The 19,649-nt window shown below is 43.7% G+C and overlaps 2 protein-coding genes across 3 annotated transcripts in view; both read right to left on the bottom strand.

Moving 5' to 3' along the window:
• LOC125739489 (transcription factor EC-like) overlaps positions 1–8,160 on the bottom strand; it is a 35,632-nt gene extending 27,472 nt beyond the window's left edge. The window contains exons 1-2 of the mRNA XM_049009659.1: positions 7,845–8,160; positions 456–612 (exon numbers count right to left, since the gene is read on the bottom strand). Coding sequence (XP_048865616.1) covers positions 456–605 — 150 coding nt within the window. The 5' untranslated portion in view covers positions 606–612; positions 7,845–8,160. The remainder of the gene's footprint in view (positions 1–455; positions 613–7,844) is intronic.
• Positions 8,161–9,267: 1,107 nt separating this feature from the next.
• LOC125739093 (carboxypeptidase A2-like) lies at positions 9,268–18,746 on the bottom strand. Of its 2 annotated transcripts, none has more exons than XM_049008835.1 (12): positions 18,527–18,746; positions 15,023–15,164; positions 14,452–14,533; positions 13,742–13,876; positions 13,477–13,575; positions 13,265–13,366; positions 12,701–12,802; positions 11,152–11,262; positions 10,950–11,040; positions 10,528–10,727; positions 10,359–10,443; positions 9,268–9,629 (listed from the first exon to the last, which is right to left on the bottom strand). In XM_049008835.1, the coding sequence occupies exons 2-12, from the start codon at positions 15,085–15,087 to the stop codon at positions 9,442–9,444; spliced, it is 1,260 nt and encodes a 419-aa protein (XP_048864792.1). In that variant the 5' UTR covers positions 15,088–15,164; positions 18,527–18,746; the 3' UTR covers positions 9,268–9,441. The 2 variants fall into 2 exon arrangements, with proteins under 2 accessions (XP_048864792.1, XP_048864793.1); XM_049008836.1 differs by lacking the exon at positions 18,527–18,746 and adding an exon at positions 15,564–17,000.
• Positions 18,747–19,649: the final 903 nt, after the last annotated feature.

Raw genomic sequence — 19,649 nt, forward strand, 5'->3', positions numbered from 1 at the left:
TCATCCCACAGATGCTGCCGCTCCCTGCTTTGACGCTACGCTGCTCAAAAGCTGAGTAGAATTCCAAATTCACAAAATGATGATTTATTTGCCATTGGTGCAAGTACTTTGGAATACTTCTTTTTACATATCCCATCATGCATCAGTTTGAGGTCTGAATCCAGGGTCGGGAAATTTGGGGTTACTTACTCAAGAGCCCAAAGGGCATGTGACCATTTTTCAGAAGAAGGGATTCAACCCTGTGACCTTCTGGCCATAAGAATTCAGGCATAACTAAGTCATACACTGCCCCCCAGCAATGATAATTATGACAAAATATTTCAGCAGCTGTTGGGCCTGAAATAGCCTAACATCAGTGACGAGCGACAGTAGCCATAACATTATTTTAAGATGGATTTAAGGCAGGCATGCAGAAGAGCAGCCTATCTGAGTCTCCTAGACAGAACCACACCTACCTTCTGTGCTGCCGGGGACACGGACCAGAGTGGGTGGCAGGCTGTCATGGTAGGACGACGGGGGTACAGGTGACCCCATGGAAGAGCTCCCCGCTGCTCCCCCTGCTGGCCCTTCAGCTGCGTGTGCGGGGCCGTGGATGACCAAAACATGGTTAAGCTGCACAGAGACACAATGGAAAGAGGTGAGGTTGTCCCAAGACGGACAGGCAGGGAGGCCGATTATTACAGTATCACGTGACAGGCGAGGAATCTAATATTTTAGTTTCTGGAATCTGAGTTACTTTGAATCTTGAGCCTCTCGACAAACCCCTTAATCTTTAATTGCTGCTTGTGAATGAATACTTCTGGACAGGCAATATCATAGCATAACATCACAACACAACACACAAAACATGGAGTCACAGGCATGTAATCTGTGTTCTGGTACAGATCAGATCCTTAATGGCTGTTTCCATACCTTCCATGGTGAAATCTACACCAATCCATCAATCCAGTTGTAATTCACCAAATAAATGGCCTTTTCTTTACTTTTAATTGCAGAAATTCCCATTATCATTCCAGTTTCATAACCATAACACCATCTTGTCCCTAATTTCATTCATTAAAAATTGCATGTTGATTATTCATGGTTCTCAGAAGCGGAAAAACAAATTTCAAAGGAAATTCACATTCTTTATTACTTGTTTTTTTATGCAGTGTTTTCTATAGCTTTACTAGTAGCTACATGTTTATACTTCATGCCAGACCTTTATAATGATAACATTTTTATCTGAACGCTCGAATTGCAGGGACAGACAGCAGCATGTTCTCTGCGGACCATTAATTCTGTCAGGTCTCCATTATCCTGTCACACGGAATCAGTTTGTCAGCAAATTCAATCACAGTGCAGTTTTAGCCTTGGGTATGATTTTATACCAGTGGACTGTTTAAATGTTATTTGTAAATCATCCTTTAAAGTCTAAAGTACCGTACTGTGCAAAAAATCTTAGGCAGGCAAAGAAAATTCTTAAATGATCTTTATGATGTTGTAAAACTATGATATCTGTTGTAAGTGTTTTAGTTTTACCATATCAACACCGCTCCTACAGTCACCCCAGTATCTGTAGCAGCATTTTTTTGACTGGACAACTAGTTCACCACGTATGGCTAATCAATACCTAATAAAAGGAATTTGTTTGTAAGCTGGTGGTGAAATTTAACAAATATATAGAGCAGCTGAGGTGCCCATCCAGCAAGATATGAGTAACTTTCCGGAGAACAGAGGAAATTCCTGTTAGCTTTTATTGTGTTGCATGCACATCAGTACATCAGTTCTGAACCCCACTGTGGCATTTTCACCTTCCCGTGATTCTGTAACACATTTTTAAACTGCGATGATGCTGTCAATATCGAGCTGGTTCCTGACACCTTGAGGCTGTGAAGTCGAGTCCCATCGAGAAAATGCCAGGATTCATCTCAGAATGACACTTTTTTTTGTAAAGTATGTTTCCCCACCTTCATCTCTCATCCTTTCATCAGCTTATCTTCGCATGCTTTGCTGTTACACTAAGCGTATTTCTCAGACTGTATTCGAGCCTGGTTATCGTGAATCTATGCAAGATGCGCATTTCTGTTTGTAAACGCTTCGAAATTGGCACCATTTGGTGCTGAGTTCCATTCCCTTCTCATTGAATCTGCCTGCTTTGAGTAATCCTGGTGCTACTTGGTGGATGTTAACACAGTCTGAAAATGCAGGGCTCTGGGAGCTCAGCACCACAGCCACAGACAGTCATGCTGTCCTTCGTAGGAACGGAGCCCTACTCTTTCCCAGCTGAGCCTGGTGCGCATTGAGTCTCTTGTGAACAAGCATCAGAGCGAATGGACGTTCTTGTGTGTTTGGATGACACACAAAACGAACGTTGTCCCCCCCTCCCTCTTGGAACACACTTCTGAAGTGCGCCGAGTGCCTCCTCCCCGCCCCCCCTCACCCAGAGGCCCCTGGGGGCCCAGCTGACGGGCCCCCGGGCAGCCAGGTCACAGTCGGGTGACCTTGTCTCCTCATTAAACCCTCCCGCGGACGCATCTCTGTCTGCTATATAGTGGCTCCCACTCATCTGGTGGGGGGGGGGTGCTTGTTTTGATCATGCACCAGTGAAAAGACCAAACGGTCACTTCTCTTAGCCCCCCCTCCCCCCCTTGCTCTCCTTCAGCACAACGGCGTCTTTCAAGGCCTCGTCTGTCTTTGTTGCCAGTCTCTTATGTAAAAGTATCTATTTATTTGCTCATTTGCCATTAATGCCCAGCAGCTTCCCCCCAGCACTCACTGGGACATTACGCGAAGGAATCCCTCCCCCCCTCTGAAAACCAGGGGTCGGGATGACGGCAAAGCTGTTTGAAGACCCCCTGTGATGTGTGGCCCCACTGCGACCCAGTGCCTTTCCCTGCCCTAACCCGAATCGTCCACAGGGGACCTTGTTTATTTATCACGGTAGCACAAAATTCCGGGTCCCAAATCAAACCAGACAGTCAATGGCGTCTCTTTGCATTTATCTGATCTGACACAGCTATGGGGTAATGAGGACAAGTGTTTCGAAGGCGCCTGTCAGCCGGAACGGAAAGGGAGCCTGACACCGTGACAGCAACATTAGCTCTTGGCTAGATATTTATTTACTCTAGAAGACAACAACAGGCAGGGTGGAATACACGTTCAAGCCCGCTGCCCTAAAATGACAAGGCTCAGACACATACTTAAGGACTTTGCCTACTGTAGCCCCCTTGATTGCTCAGTGGGTTTGGATGCTGTGCTTGGGATCAGATGGTTGCCAGTTCATATCCCATGCTCAGCAGACTGATTTCACTGTGGGGCACTTGAACAAAGCCCTTAACCCTGAAACGCCCTAGGGAAGATTTGGAATGTTTTTTTTTTTGTTTTGTTTTGTTTGTACAACGCTTTGAATAAAAGCATCTGCTAAATAGCTAAACGTAAGTCAGAAGGTGTCGAGAGGAATGGGAGGGGCTTCACAGAGGGAAAGCCGAGCTGTCAGAGATCAGCAAAGGGTTAAGCTCCGCCCTGCTCTCGTCAGAGAGGTCTCTGAGAGCCCTATTGCTGCATCCAGTCATCTGTGCTGGATACACTCTGAGTAGCAGGTAACAGAACACATTCTGGGACATGACAGCCCACGCTATGGAGCCTGCCACTTAGCGTCATGCGTGTTAAACAGAACACAGACGCCCAGGCGGAGAGGAGCATCGCACTGTCACGGAGGATTTCCAGAAATCAGCAAGGTGACTTAAGTTTCCTGTCTCATTCGGTCAACCTGGGGTGAAACACAAAACCTTAAAGCCTTTTCGTTCCACAGTTTGCACTGGACCACATGTGGACCGCATATGTTTGGGGATATTTTCTATGAGTTAAACCTATGACTGGAGACTTGATTTGGCATCGCATGTCCTGTAGAGGGCGTCACCCATTCACGGTGTGCTTCACAGAGCTCAGTCTTGGGGAGTCTGTTAGACCCAAACACCCTCAGTGTCATTCCGAACCTCCTTCATCTGAAGCTGCTGCTGTTCTTTAAATTCAGTACGTTTCATTTGGATTTCATTGCCCAGGAAGAGGCGGCGTTAGGGAGGCGATCCCCTCTGCCAGCTGGAGGTGTGTAGCGCTGACCTGTCCTGAATGAGGCCCTCGCAGCTCATCCAACTTCCATCCAACACAAAACATACACACCAATTCTCAACCCCATATCTATTCTCAGCTGAAAGACTCCCAGTGAAAACTCTGGCTCTTTTTCAGTATTCATAAAATGAATGTAAAACAGGGCATTAATAAACAGTGTTACATAACCAACACAGCATCAATGATTTTCTGTAATTTTTGAGTGAACCACAAGGGGTCACCATACTTCCGATAATACCTGCATGATTAGATAAGCAATTCATTATACTTGGTTCTGGTTGCTTGCCACATCAGTATAATTAGCTGGCTTTATAAGAAATGCAATACATAAGAATGCCCCAAATGTTTTTCATTAGTTAAACAGATATGGAATTTAACGGGCATTTAATTTTTGTTACACACAAATCAGTTCAGCTCAGTATATCAGTCTTTGGTGTCTTTGCCTATTAATTATCACATTGAAATGCAATAAATTGAATGCAATAACTGAAAAAGTACCTTTTGCTCACATGCAATTTTCCCATGTGATTATATATAAATCTGGGATGCTCTGATTCACACACATACCCTGTCGTGCCAGGGTCACCCTGAGGAGGTCGTTAGCCTGGTCCTTATATAAACATACACCTCCCACATTCCTTACATGGAATGAATGAACTCTCCCTTAAGAGGAGTAGTTCCACTGTGGGCTATAGGAACACATTCTGGGACAATCCCTCCTCTCCTTCTACTTTCTGCACTCTGCCCATTTCTGTGGTCAACAGGCTATTTATACTTTAAGGAAGAAACCGATCAAGCTAGTTTTACACACATCTCTCCGGCACACCCCCCCCCCCCCCCCCAAAAAAAAGCACACTGCACATTCAGAGAGTGCACACGTCCCCCCCCCCCCTCCCCCAGCCACACTCAGCATACCACCCGGCTCTGTGGCTGCACACCTCTCATACATTCTCTATGTCTCTCTCGTATACTTACACACAGCATTCAGTAATTCAGGTCCAGGGAGTAGAAGTCCAGACCGGGATTTTGTGTCAACCAACCAGTTGAGCGTAAGGAGTCACAGTCACAGAGTACTCAACTGGTGGGTTGAAACAAAATCCCGGTCTGGACTCTCTCTGGACATGAATTACCCAGCTCTGCTTACACATAACATACTCCTCAACAAAAATTTGATGAAACAAATGTGACACTTAACTCAGCCTTTTAATTTATTACACTTTGTATTTATTTCACGTCACCTTGTTCTCAAACTTGTGTACTATTGTGTATTGTCCGTATGTGAATGCATATATGTTTATTGCTTGTATATTGTATATATTATGCACATGTATGTTATTGTTCACTATTTTGTTACTATTTAGTTGTTTACTATATATTTAGTTGTTTATATGTTTTTTGAAGGGTTGTATGCAAACAAGTATTTCATTGTAATTGTACTTGTACATGTGACAGTAAAGCTTTTGAATCTATTGAATCCTTGAATATCTACAAGACTTTGGCTTTTGGTAGCCAAGTTGTCTTGCATATTAGACGCCCATGTATAAGCTCAGTGGAGCGTTGTTAAAATAGGTAGATGTGTGGTTTTGTCAAGTCATGCCCTACTCCCACACAAGTGATTTAGCTCAGCTCTGCATGAGCCGATTTGCCAACTTCCTTCCTAAAGAAGTCAGTGTTTATGGGGGGGGGGGGGCGCCCATGTGACAATCATATCTCCCCACGCATGTGGACCTATGGGAGTTTCCAAGATGCAGAATGAGCCAGAGAATGACACAGTGACGTTCGGAGAGAGGAACAGCCCTCGTTCAGCGGCAGCCCCAGGGATTAATCACGCTGCGTCATTCTGTACCTGAAAGAACAGCTACATGGGAAAACTATCTACTCTACCAATAGCAGCTGTCGAGAACAAACACGGAGTGTAAGTTCTCCTTTCTCCTCACCTCCCCTCATTGATTTAAGAGGGACTTCTCTGCTCTCCTTTCCAAACACACCTGCCCAAAAGACGACCAGCGGCTCCTCCCCTTTAAAGCCCCTGAAAAAGCCTTCGTAATGAGACCACCCATGAGACCATAGCCTGAACATCACCCCACAGCTTAGTCCAGATGCCATATTTTTTTTTTGGTCTGTTGAAGACACTCAGATGCACAAACTCTTAGGTGATGCTTAGGTCATGGATATAAAATGCATGATATAGTGGTCGATAGAGCAGTCAACGACACGGCAAGTGTGGGGTGCAATATAGAAATGTCCGCTAACCAATCGCTAAGCCACCCCTGTAGCATGTTAGCATATCCACAGATGTGGGTTTGGTATGTATGAGCGTGTTGACCCTCAGGGTACCATCAGGGCAGCTAAGGTCCATGGGTTTAGGTCACACTTAACCCCATTCCCCCCATTGAATCACTAACAGTTACTATATCACAATAACTTATATTTGTTTCAATACCGCGATATCAGTCATCATCAGCTTTATAAGATATTCATTTCCATGAAAGCAAGCGTCCTTCATTTGCAACCAACCCAGAAGAAAATGGGCCAATATATTCAGTTACGGGATACTGAGATACTGAGCCACAGGCTACCTTAGCCTCTTACTAAAGGAAGACAAATTCATCAATGACAGGAGGGAAGGCTCTTTTGAAAACAAGGGAGGAATTATATGCACATGAAAATAAACCAGGGTTTGGAATAACAAGTAACCCAGTTACAGATATATGTAAATATGATATTACTATGCAATATTATTCAGATGAGCTGCTTAAGCGGTGGACACTGGCTATTAGTCACCACTTACTTGATAGGCCAAGAATGTCCGATTGACATCAATGCCACAATGCAGAAATATGGAAACATGTGAAATACAGGCAAGTGGAAAAGAAAGTACGGCTTTCTTCAGGGAATAAATAAGAAGCGTCTGGAGTTCATCAGCTTCCAGAAATAGGCAAAGCTGGCTTCAGCCAACAGACAGGGCATAACAGATTTCTGGAAAATGTAAGCCGAAATGCCAGGTGGGGAAGAAGTTAGTAAGTAAGTGAGTAAAGTTTATTTATTAAACGCCTTTCACAGACAAAACAAAGCGCTGCACAAAACTAAAAAGCAGAAACCAAAGACTAATGTAAAGTTAGCCTACCACTGCAGCTTTAAGAGGAAGAAAGAAGCCAATTAGTGACGCTAATCAGACGCATTTGTGACGCATAATCAGAGGCATGGTGACCATTTTTGGCAGTTTGGTGTTCTGGTGGGTTCAGGGTTGTGTTAACACCATGCCAAGAAGAGAAGACCTCCGCTATGACTTCAGAGAAAGCACTCGTGTGGGAAGCGTTAGAAGGCTGTTGCAAAGAACCTAATGCCGATCATTCTATAGTGAAAAGGCTTATTCAGACGTGGAGGGGACTCTTCTCTTTTCACTTAACTCTGGATAATGTCCCTAAGAGTCAAGCATACTATGCAACAAGCAGAGTGAAATATTTTGCCCGTTTAACAAAATGTTCACGTTTTGAAGAAGCCATTTAGTGGGAGTGTGTGGAATCTATGCACTTATCTATCAGTCATTATTTCATCATCAAAAAATAATAGTCAATATACAACGTTCACCTTGTCCTCTGCAGTGCTGGCTACGCTATCTGGTAATACGACCGAAAGAATTTAACATCCCGATGATGTCCGAGACTGCAGCATTATCTATCAGGCTGGGCCAGACACCTGTGATTAGAAAAGTGAGTACGGAGAGGCTTTACCTGAAGTCTGAGGTGCAGTGGGCATTTCGGACAAGGGAACCAGCGCAGGGTTGACACTCTGTGCCAGTAATTCTAAGTGAAGGCAAGTTAATATAAGAGCCGATTCCTCTTTCTCACCTTTGAGACTGGGTGCAAAAAAGAGGAAGTGATGTCATCGGCTGCTCATGCTCAGCCTACGCCAGACAGCTCACGCTTCCCCCACATGCCCATCATCATGGGCGAAATTCCTAAGCATTGCCATTCATGCCAGCCCCCGCCCCCCCACCAGGTGAGGCTCTCTCACATGATGCCATTTAACAGAGACTCAGAGACGTACAGTCACCTATTCGGTGGACAGAATTGAGCTGACCCTGCCGCAGTCACAAGTCCGTCCATTCAGAAGCGTGGTAGGAAAGCCTGCCTGAACTAGGGCTTCGGCCACTAACCCTCAAGCCTTCTTGAGGGTGTGTGAAATGTAAATTCATTTTAACAGCACAGCCCCGGGGAGAGAACATTGCCAGTTTTATGCCTTAGGAACTGAATGGATGTGACTGGACAGTGGGGGTCCTACACAGGTGTAACAAGACACAGACGGAACATTCCGTGGCCGTCCTTTGAGCTTCTCGCGCTTTGATGTGCAACTCATACAGCTTTGGGAAATATTCATGGAGAGGCTGCACTGGAATTGCCAAATAACTCATTCCGACACTTGAGATTTGAGGTTTTCAGAAAAAAAAAAAACAAACTTGAAATGCTGTTTATGTTTTACAGGAAGGGCACCGTTATTATTGTTGATGTTACGTAGTGGACACCAGTCCAAAGACTATGCGACCAAAGCAAAATTTTGAGTTTCACTCATTTCTCAATTTATGGGTATGAGCCTGTGTAAAATACACATATTTTTTTGCAAACTCTTCCCTGCTTCTCACTGATGAAGGGCTGCTTCCTTGCTTTATGGGTCTTCAGTCCTGCTTCTAGAAGCCTGATACGAACCAGTCTTAGCAATGCACTTCCCGCCACTTAATGTTTCCCATTCTTTTTCAAGGTCACTCGAGGTTATCTTCCGATTTATGAGTCACTGTTGGATAAGTTGACGGTCATCTCTGGCATTAAAAAGTTGCCTCTGCCCTCTACCGGGCTGGATTTTGGTTATTGCCGGTGTCTCCTGCTTCACCTTGATCTTGTGTCTTAGAAACTTTAGCCTGTAAGTGGTCTGCTTCAGTACCAGGATAAAACAATGATTTAAAATGTAGTTTTTAAAATATATAGAGTGGTCTCTTAATTATTTCCAGAGCTGTGTAGGTCTGCATTGATTTAGATGTTTTGCTTCTTATCATATGAAATACTCAGCCATGTGAAAAACTCTCCTTATAGTTCAGGACCTTGAACTGTGTTCTTCTTAGGGGAAATAGATACATCTTTCCTTGAAAGACAAGTCACTGCCTGGTTTTTATTTGCTTTATTATACGACCTGTAATGGTAACCTTCAGTTATGTTACACTCCCTTTCAGGTCTTTTACATCAGTCCATTTCTGGTTGATGTAAGACAGTCGACATGAGCCGGGAAAGAGGAGAAGGATCTGAAGGTGATGATTCTGCACAGCCCTGGCTCGGATCCTCAGAACGAGTGGGTGTGAACATACTCCATGATGTGCTTCAGAGCCTGCCAAGTTTCTGTGGCTGTGGGGACGATCTGATTGGCCGGCAGCAGAAAGCCGTAGCGGCCCGTGTCGCGTAGCTCGAAAGCAAAGGAGTATTTGATGCCATAGTTGTATGACCAATCAATGCTGCCCCCACTAGCTTGATCTGTGAATTGCAGAGAAAAACCTTGGGTCACTACCGTCATTCCTGGACATTAGGAGACAATGACTTTTTTAGCATGAACCTGATCCATGGAGGCCCAGTGTGGGTGCGGGTTTTTGGGATGCCCTCTCAATCAGGTCTAGAGTTGAGAATAATTGCTTTATTATTGGCTGGTAATCCCAAAAATCCACACCCAAGTTGGTTCATCGTGGATCGGGTTTCCCACCCAATCTTTAGATGGAGTATTGTGAGGATGGGGAGTTACAGATGGTTTATTACTGAGGTGGGGGGGGGGGCAGTTCTGCATCAACATTGAAAAGATGCTTCAAATGTGTTACTTGACTCATAGTCCTTATTCCAAATTTGACTTCCATCCCCTTTCACAGAATGCCCTGTGGTTGCATTTAAGGCCAAAATAGAGAGTGGAAAAGCATAAAGCCACTGCGATTGCCCACGTGCAACACGGAGGTGGTAACACACAGTAGATACATCAGGCATAGCACGCCTTGAGGTGAGCGCCACACACTGAATTCCACTGTAGCCCTGTAGGTGTCACTGTGGTGTGATGAGAAGGAGGGGAGCCTGAGAGCACCAATTTAGCCTTCTCTTGAGTTGGCAATGTCGTACATTTATGCTTAATTTATGCCAGGATAATGCCTTCTTTTTTGAATCTCTAAATATTCATGAAAGTGTTTAAAAATAGGCTATGGAGATCCAAAGCTTGGTCCTTACATATGATCTTACAAATGCTCCCCACACGGTAGCTGGTGCCATACACAGAGCTGAGTGCCCGGGCCGCGGACGAGGCCACAGAGTCCTGGAAATGAGCAGACAGGAGAGTCACTTCTCACATAGGAGGGCAGGACAATGGCAGGACAGGGCTGGGGTAAGGGGGCCGTACCAGTTCGACGGAGTCCACAGCATCAGCACATGTATAGCCATAGGGGTACATGAGCAGCTGGGAGTACGAGTGGATCGAGATGAAGCTCCTGAAGTTCCCGTGGCTCTTAATGAGCTCCACCACGTTACGGACCTCCACCTCTGACTCCGCCCGCGGGCCGTGGTATGATTCCGAGCAAGGATTTTGACTGGCTCCAGGGCCTGCGAGGAACACTCCCTGTTTATTGCAGTACCACCAAATCTGACTTCATTCTCGACAAACCTATTCCTGATGAATTCCAATACACTCCGGTTGATGACTTATAGTGATCACTCATTTGGATAATGAGGAACCTCAGCCAACTGATAGCACATGAGTCAAACTTCTGCTTATATTTGATGTTTGCCGACAGAACCACAGGCATAGAAGAATCAAATCGATACCTCCAAAACCAGCATCCCAGTTGCGGTTGGGGTCTACACCACGGCAGGCAGAGCCAGGGATCACAGAGCGGGTCTTACGCCACATGCGGTTCTGGAATTGAGACAGACAACTGGGTGAATCTTGCCAGAATGTTTTGGAGGGCAATGAACTATGGAGTTTGTGTCTGGGGGCAAAGTATTAGAGGGAACAGTTGGCACCTACGTTGGTATAACTGAACACGTAGCCATCAGGGTTGGTCACAATCAACAGGTAAATGTCCATGCTGTCCAAGAGGCATGTAACTGAAGCATCGTGGCCATAGTCAGCTGCGATCTGATGGAGAACATAGGCAGAGAGCCTCGCATGCAATCAACATGCTAGCAACACAAGCCAACATGATTTTGGTAAACAAAAGCTCAAATTACTGTCAGTGATGTCAATGAAGTATCAGAGATAAAATCTGTACAAAATGTGTACAAAAATACAGGACAAATCTTGTGTTCTGTTTACAATACAGAATGATCCCTGGATGATATAGGATGTTGAGAATGATACATGACAATACAGGATGATCCCTGAATGATACAGAATGTTGAGAATGATACAGGACAATACAAGATGATCCCTGGATGATATAGGATGTTGAGAATGATACATGACAATACAGGATGATCCCTGAATGATACAGGATGTTGAGAATGATACAGGGCAATACAGGATGATACCTGAATGATATAGGATGTTGAGAATGATACAGGGCAATATAGGATGATACCTGAATGATATAGGATGTTGAGAATGATACAGGACAATACAGGATAATACCTGAATGATATAGGATGTTGAGAATGATACAGGACAATATAGGATGATACCTGAATGATATAGGATGTTGAGAATGATACAGGACAATATAGGATGATACCTGAATGATATAGAATGTTGAGAATGATACAGGACAATATAGGATGATACCTGAATGATATAGGATGTTGAGAATGATACAGGACAATATAGGATGATACCTGAATGATATAGGATGTTGAGAATGATACAGTACAATACAGGATGATCCCTGAATGATACAGGATGTTGAGAATGATACAGCACCCCCGTCTTTTGTCCAAATCACACCCTGCCAGAGCACAGCACCCCCTCCTTCAACATTAACCTTTTTTCTTAATGTCTTATATTTAGATAAAGATTCAAAGTTAACCGTTTTTAAAAGCTTTAACGTGAATTTTCATTTGTTGCTCAGATTTATGGAGTAGATGTGATATTCCTAAACGATTACTGTCCCACGTTTCTGCATTTTGACATACTTACCGTACTGCAGCCAAAACCTCACTTATAAGCGAGACTCTGCCAGAGGTAAGATGTGTGTAAGAAGCAAGCGGTGAATAACTTGATATTTTAAGGCATTTGAATGATTAAGCAAGAGTATTACTTGTAGTGTTAAGGGATTTTGATGCAATTTAAATGTTATGTTTAAAAAAAAAAAATTCAAGTGCTATTTAACCATGCAATACGTACAATGCCCCTATTAAACAAAATTAATGTTTTTGATCTAATTTTTGGTTACTTTTGTGTTGCTTTAAAGGGAAACGCAACATGCTGGCAAATGACCATATGACATTTTTAAGATTATGATTAAAAATACATCATACATAATAAACTGCTGTAAAGAGCAGCTTATTCGGGACCTCCTTCCCCCCCCACTCTGTACCTGACTCCTCCTCTTCTCTGATTCTCATTGAAGCCCTGCTCTTACCTTATTGGCTGTCCAGACAGCTGTGGCTGAGGACACCCACTCCCTGGCGTGGATCCCAGCGTCGATCCAGATGGCCGGACGCTTGGTTCCACCCGTACTGAACTGCGAAAAAGTTTCAGTATTAACGCCACACCACACAGTCCTGCTGCGATGCTTGGGATTTTTCCTCCCACTGCCCCCAGTGTTCCCAGAAAGGTGATGTGCATGTCAATCGATGATAAGCCAACCTCCACTTCTTATAAGAATACCTGATTCAGACTGTTTCTGATTCACCGAACACACTAACATTACGATTGTCTTAAAGGCTAAGTTTCCGAGTTGAAAATCGAAGCACGACAGCACTGCATTTCGGGTTCAGCGAAACGGATAAAGATCAGCACCGGCAAAGCTCACCCAACCCTGAAACATGCTCTTTATTCAGAAAAGCCCCCTGACTTCTACATCGTTTTGTGAGATGTCCCTCCCAAAGAGCACATCTCACATTCACACTGTTTTTTACTTGTTGTAATGTAAGCAGCCATCCTTTCATCCCTAGAGGAGCTTCACTCAAGTTCTCCGTCCTACCTTCAGAGCATACATGGGGCGTTTCTCATAGGAGTACCCAATTGGCACCTTGGTGACTAGATGAGGATGGCCAGCGACCAGGCTGTCCATCCAGCTGTAGATCTGTCATAAGGAAGCAAGTGCACACACTTTTGGTTGGGGTTTGTTTCCACCTGATGTGTGCTCATATTTAATTAAGCAAACTCAAACCAAGGCAGACACCAGGCACCCACCTCTTCCAGTGTGTGATAAGCCCCGAAATCGAAACTCTTAGTTCTGCTCTCCCTTAATCTGCTGGTCTTCATGTTGGCTCTCTCCTCTTCCAGCAGTTCCTGAAACACACGGAACACTCAAAGCTCCTACAGGCAAGCTGAATTATTCCCACTAATTGGCTTTACTTTACTTCTGTGACATTAAATCAGACTCAGAGAAGTCCAGACGAGGAACGCTGTCTTCTGTCTCAGATGACAACAGCACGGGGCTTTGTGTCTGAGGTACCTGCACGTCTTTGATCATAACATAGTGAGGGATGTTGTTTGATTCCAGGAAAACTTTGACTGCCGGCAGGCTGGCGAAAGGAACTCGGACGTCAATGGGCAGATCAGAGGAGACGGGAGAAAGCCAGAAGTCCAGCTGGGAGAATGATCACAAGAGACAGGGCCGAGTGAGAATCCATTGTGCACGACGCTCTGGTTGGGGTGACTCCTGTCCCTCTTCAGGGCTGGGCAAATGGCTCAACATGGCATCTGAGCCTCTCTTTATCTCTGACAAAAGGACACTGTCTCTCACTCCAGGAGCTCTTGGGCTTTTCTCCATAAAAAGATAACTTTTTTTTTGTCAAATGGCGTTCAAAGCCCGGCCTCACGTCTCATTCCGTTCATCTTTTCCCACATATTCTATTTTGCCGGTGGCTTTTGGGCAGATAGAGTGCCGGCAGATGTAGATTAAACTGGAGAAGAGTTCAAATACTGTACAAATTGAGCAATTCACTGGCTGAATGAGAGCCCCGTTTTCGGTAAATCTACTATTTTGCAGTTGTAGACGGTGATTTCAACACTATTTCACTGCTATTGTGCAACATAGTGTTTCCTGTAAGAAAACATAAGGATGTTAAAAGTTATGTTTCTCATTCAGCGTCTATATTGTTTTGGTCGCACAATGTTCTGTTGCAGTGTGTGGAAAATGACTCCCAGCATGTTCTCCTCTACCTCAATGCTTTCCTGCTTCTCCAGGGCCTGTAGAAGGTGAATCTGCTCCTCCGACTCTGCATTGATTCTGAGAACTTGGTCTCTAATAAGTGAGGAAGAATAACAACTATATAACTGTTGTTTTTACTAAACAGCTTTTATTTTTTAGACCACTACTGGATTATGGTCATGGACCTGAAAGTCAAGACGCAGTAATCAACAGCTATAAGGTAACGTGAATCTGAAGTTACTTGTACAGCTAATGAGCGTCTTCTTCAATTTATGTTATAAATTCTCCCTAAATTAACCTCATGAGAGTGATGTGACACAGACAGTCATTTTAGACTAGCTTGCATGTAGGATAAGCTTTGGAAGTCATCCAAAGAACATCCTATTTGTCAGATTCACATTTTAATCCACGAAATTAGCACAGCATCCACTGTTCTACTGTCTCCCTCTAGTGGTCAGTTTTCAAAATATACTAAGTGGAAAACCGCAAAAAAAAAAAAAAAAAAAAATCAAACACATAATTTTTAAATATCAAATCACCTGAACTAGTCACTTCTGCACAGAATTCCATTAGTCGACTCACCCCGCAAAGAACTTCGCACTCTGGGCCGCGGTGAAGAAGGCGGCGATGACTAGGAGTCCCTTCATGGTCCGGGATCAGCAGTCACTTCCAAGGGATGCAACCTTTCCGAGATCTGAGGCCTTTATACTGACACCAACATGTGCTATATTCCCAGGGCAGAGCGGAAACCAGTATGTTTTTCCAGCATAAACAGAAATAATGTCAAGGACTTGTTTGCAGATAATAACCCTGCAGCCTTGCACTCTCTGCACTCAGTTGGTGATTTTGGTTTATTTTCCCAAGCCATACCTACATACGTGTTATAAAGAGAATATATATAAGTACCGTTCTACATACATTCCTGGGCAAAAAATGGACCAAAAACCCAAATTTCTAAATATTAAGCTTTATAACTATCCTTACAACAAATCATTGGCCAGATAATTAGCAAGAACAAAAATAATGCACTCCGGAAGGCCTGTGCCACTATTTGCCCGTCACTGTTCCCTGCTGCAGTAATCTGTTAGTGCGGAAAAAGCTGGAACTAGGGAGATTCACTTACACGGTCTTCTTGGATGCAAAGATACAATCGTGAAGAGATATTCGGGTTTACAAAACGTTCCAAAATATCTTCCGGCTATTTGCGGTTGAGACCATTAAAAGCTTAACATTTTGCAATTTTGTGCTCACATTCAGCACATCACAATTGCCACAGATACCTTTTCAAGACTGCAGCTTTCACTAAAGGAAGGATCATAAAGATAAAGGATCCTCAGTGATTCTGTCGAGACCGGAAACAACACTGACGCGGAGTTAAGTGTTTTATTCGCATTCACTCTACGCGTCTACAGTGGATGCCACCTCAGTGTTACTTCAGTTCCCTTCGGTTGCAACATCCAGAAGTTTCACCAACATCTCCATTTCCTCAGATGCCTGCAGACATGCAGTTAGACTGATTAGCATGGTCTACATCGCCTATAGGCTCCGACTGTGCGTGTGCAGGCGCCTTGCAACAGACTCACATCCCACTTGAAATTGCAAAAGTCTCTTCTAGAGCGATTATTATTTTAATCATTACAAAAGAAAACCCAAATGAGGAACCTGCCATTAAGAGCAAAAAACGTCATCTAGCATAAGCAAACTACTGTATACTGGACAGTAACAGACAGTAGAATTTCTGCCCCCTGAAAACGATCAGTAAGTGGCGTTTCCATTGTGCACAAGTTCACTCAACAATGCTTCAGGAACTGGATGGTGCACAGCTCACCGACTGTGGGCAGCTCTGCTCCCATGTCTACATGATTCTGGCAGAGGGCAGACATGGCAGAGTGACCTAATCGCTGTTTCGCCCTTGAGCAAAGCCCTTAACCCCAATTGCCCCAATGATTGGCTGACCCTGCTCACTGATCTTCAGCTGTATTCTGCATTGGATAAAAGTAGCCTTTAAATAAATACATGCAACTGTGTGAGACCTTTGCAAAATTAGTTCCATTAAAATTACTTTCCCTAGTACTAAAACACTAGCAGAGCAGAAAAGTCAAAGCATAAATCTATTTGGAAACCGCGGCTCACGCAGGTAAATCCTTTACAATTTTATCTTATAAGGCAGCTCATCTACGTCTCCGCATGTCCAAGCGAACCATTTTTCACATACGATCAAATTACAGGGATGTAACATTAAAAATGGTTTGATTATTTTTACAGCATTTAAGTCCCATGACAATGCCTTTAAAGGTGTTTTGTATTTTTGAAAAGTCATACTGTATGTATGGGATATAAGGAGCATAACGGATTTGAGCACGAAGTACAATCCGCAACAATTTAGCTGCATTTGTAGAGGTTCGACACTGGTTCAACACTGCTGCTACCCACATGCCTGCATCGGAAGATGGGGGTTAATTTTGAGAATGACCCGACCGACTGATTTGGCAAAGCCGTCAATCTCTTCCACGTATGAGTGCAATAAAACCACAAGCCAAGTGTCGCTCTTGTGAAGTGGACAGCACGAGACACACATACGATTAACACGCGTTTTCGCAGCCTGGGTGTTCACAGCTCGCATAAGTAAACTCCCAGCGCCCCCTGGGGGTTTCGCAGAGAACCAACACGACGAGGATAAAAAAAAGTGAGTAGCGTGACTTAAAATGAAGTCACCGCTCAAATTCTCATAGGTGGAAGCAGCCACTGTGTATACGTTCGCTGGCATTTATCCATAATGATTTTCATGCCATGTTGAAAAGGCCCTTATTTCAAAACGCTGCCATGAAAACCATTCAAAAGTATTTTTCGTTATAAGTAAGGTCAAGTGCTACAAGCATTTAATGGATTTTTTTTTGGCAAAAAAATAATGGATTTTTAACAGCTTTCAGCATGAGGGTATTGACTTTGAGTTGTTTTTGTTCAACAGGTCCATTGTAAATATTAAAATTTATTTGATTTCCACTTCTACTGAAGTATATTTTTAGTTCCCACTCATCTCACGCTATACAGAAATTGTGCCCGGCGTGGGAAGAGGAGAGATCGGGGAACAAGAATTAGAAATTAGAATTACAATTAAGTGATCAGTGGTCATTGTTGACACACCACAGCACACAGTGCACAACAACGAAATGTGTCCTCTGCATTTAACCCATATGTGATTTTCGTGACATAGCATTTCGTTACCCTTTTTGCAGTAATATGAATTAGCCTGAGATGAAAAATGGGTTAACAACTGCATCCAGCATAGGCTTGGTATAGGTATTAAGTCTACTTACACCGCTTGCTATTTGAAAGAACGTTATGATAGGTTTTTGGTGTATTCCAGATTGTTTTTTTTGTTGCATACCGCTTTACTCTGTGTGACCAAAACTGCATCTACCACAACTTGTTCAGGGCCCAAAACCCGCAAGGGCGAAATACAAACACAATGCATAAATTCTGCAAATACTGGTATAGTGTATATGTTTTTGAAAAAATGTAAACCTACAAAGTAAACAAAGGGAAACAGTAGGTGCAGCAGGGGGAATCTCGCGCCTGTGACTCCCACCTGCAGCAATTACGTCCACTGAGTAGTTCGTGATGGTCGACAGTTTGATGAGTCCAAACATTTAGCTATCCAACCCTATTTATGGATGCCACACTTATTGAAGTTTTTTCCCTTCCAAAAGTGGGTTGGACGGAGCAGGGTCCCCCTGCCATCTGCGACCCCGGTCCCAGGGACTTAATTCACTTTGCAGCATTTAAAACATCGTGAAATATGCTCAAATTTTTTATGTAATTAAATGTTCTATTGTGATGCTTCATGAACAAAATCGTGGAAAATCACCCAGTACTGAGCTCTGTAGCCCATGTATAGCGGAGGTCATTTACAAACTACGACTAGGAATGTGAAGTTTGACTTTGCATTCGACTCCTTTCGATCACATATTAAAATACCAGATGATGCTTCATGGGAATGTGGTTTAGGGAAATAATATCCGTTTCCACTCCAATGCACTAGACAGACGGGTGTATTGAATTTGCCCGGAAGACAGGCGGACTTACCTGAGATTCCGCTCCCGTAGCGCCGAGGCCGTCCTGCAGTGTGACCACGCCAAAGTGTTATTCGGCCACTTGTGCATGACAAACTTACCACCGCAATCACATGTTTCAGTTGCTCATTGGATAATACACAAGTGTCAGTTTATTTCCCATCGCAGGGCTCTTACGAAATTAGTTGCTTGTGGACGTTATATTTCTATAACTGCAAGGCAAATGTACCAACTCGGTAACACAGTTAGTTACTCGGGTCACTTGTAAACAATGAAATGGTTTGTATAAAGGAGATATATGTATGATGGTTTTACATGTTTTATAGCGGAGAAGGTTGATTTTAAACAAAAAATACAGCTTTAATTACAAATATTTGCGAGTGGCAACGCAGGCATATGCACAACAAAGACCCCCAAAAAAACACGTGACGTATTAGATACAACTCGTAAACATCTAACAAGAGCACGAAAAGCAGCGGAATGGCAAAAATCTAAATTACTGCAGGGTTAACTGTACACTGAAATGGGGTTTAGAGGTTTACAAAGGTCTCCATCGAGTACCAGGTACCACGGAAGCTGGCATCGATGCTTTCGTCTGATGACCTTGCACTTCTTAGGTGAATTTCAGTGCAACGCACGCACGGCAGGTCCGCACTGATCCATCGGTCTCCTTTAACCTATTGAGAAACCTTTTAAAAATCAATCTGTGTGTGTCGTTAATGGTTTGTCAAAAAGTGCTTTGTATCTTACATGAGTGAGAGAAAAATTGAGTGGATGGATATTTTTGTAAACAGCTTTGTAATGTATTTTTATATACTAATGCACGAGTGCCTGTGTGTTAGACAGCTAACACCCAAGAATATAAGCTAGAGAGAATTAAGTTAACCTTACTGCAACAATTGTGCTGGAACTTTGCGATCGTGCAGAAATGCAGGTTAGAGAACAAAGGTGTGAGTTAGGAGCTCGTTTATCAGACAAAAACGGGAAAGCATATATGTTAGAGCATCACCCCAGCTGGTTTGATTTGGTTCTGGGAAGGGGTGCGAACTACCTGTGTGCCACTGTAAAGGGTATGTCAACCGAAAGGTCTACTAACACAACTATGGAACTAACAGTGAAGTGCCTGCTCCCTGAAT

The sequence above is a fragment of the Brienomyrus brachyistius genome, chromosome 3 (genome assembly GCF_023856365.1).
Source record: "Brienomyrus brachyistius isolate T26 chromosome 3, BBRACH_0.4, whole genome shotgun sequence".
Classification (NCBI taxonomy): domain Eukaryota; kingdom Metazoa; phylum Chordata; class Actinopteri; order Osteoglossiformes; family Mormyridae; genus Brienomyrus; species Brienomyrus brachyistius.

Bases quoted from the DNA above. Each gene is read 5' to 3' on its own strand.
- LOC125739093 (XM_049008835.1), bottom strand. From the start codon at position 15,087: ATGAAGGGACTCCTAGTCATCGCCGCCTTCTTCACCGCGGCCCAGAGT. The intron at 13,367-13,476 runs GTGGGTGCCTGG...TCCTTATGACAG, and splicing joins CTTATCACACACTGGAAGAG to ATCTACAGCTGGATGGACAG. The intron at 11,263-12,700 runs GTAAGAGCAGGG...GTTCTCCATCAG, and splicing joins CTGTCTGGACAGCCAATAAG to ATCGCAGCTGACTATGGCCA.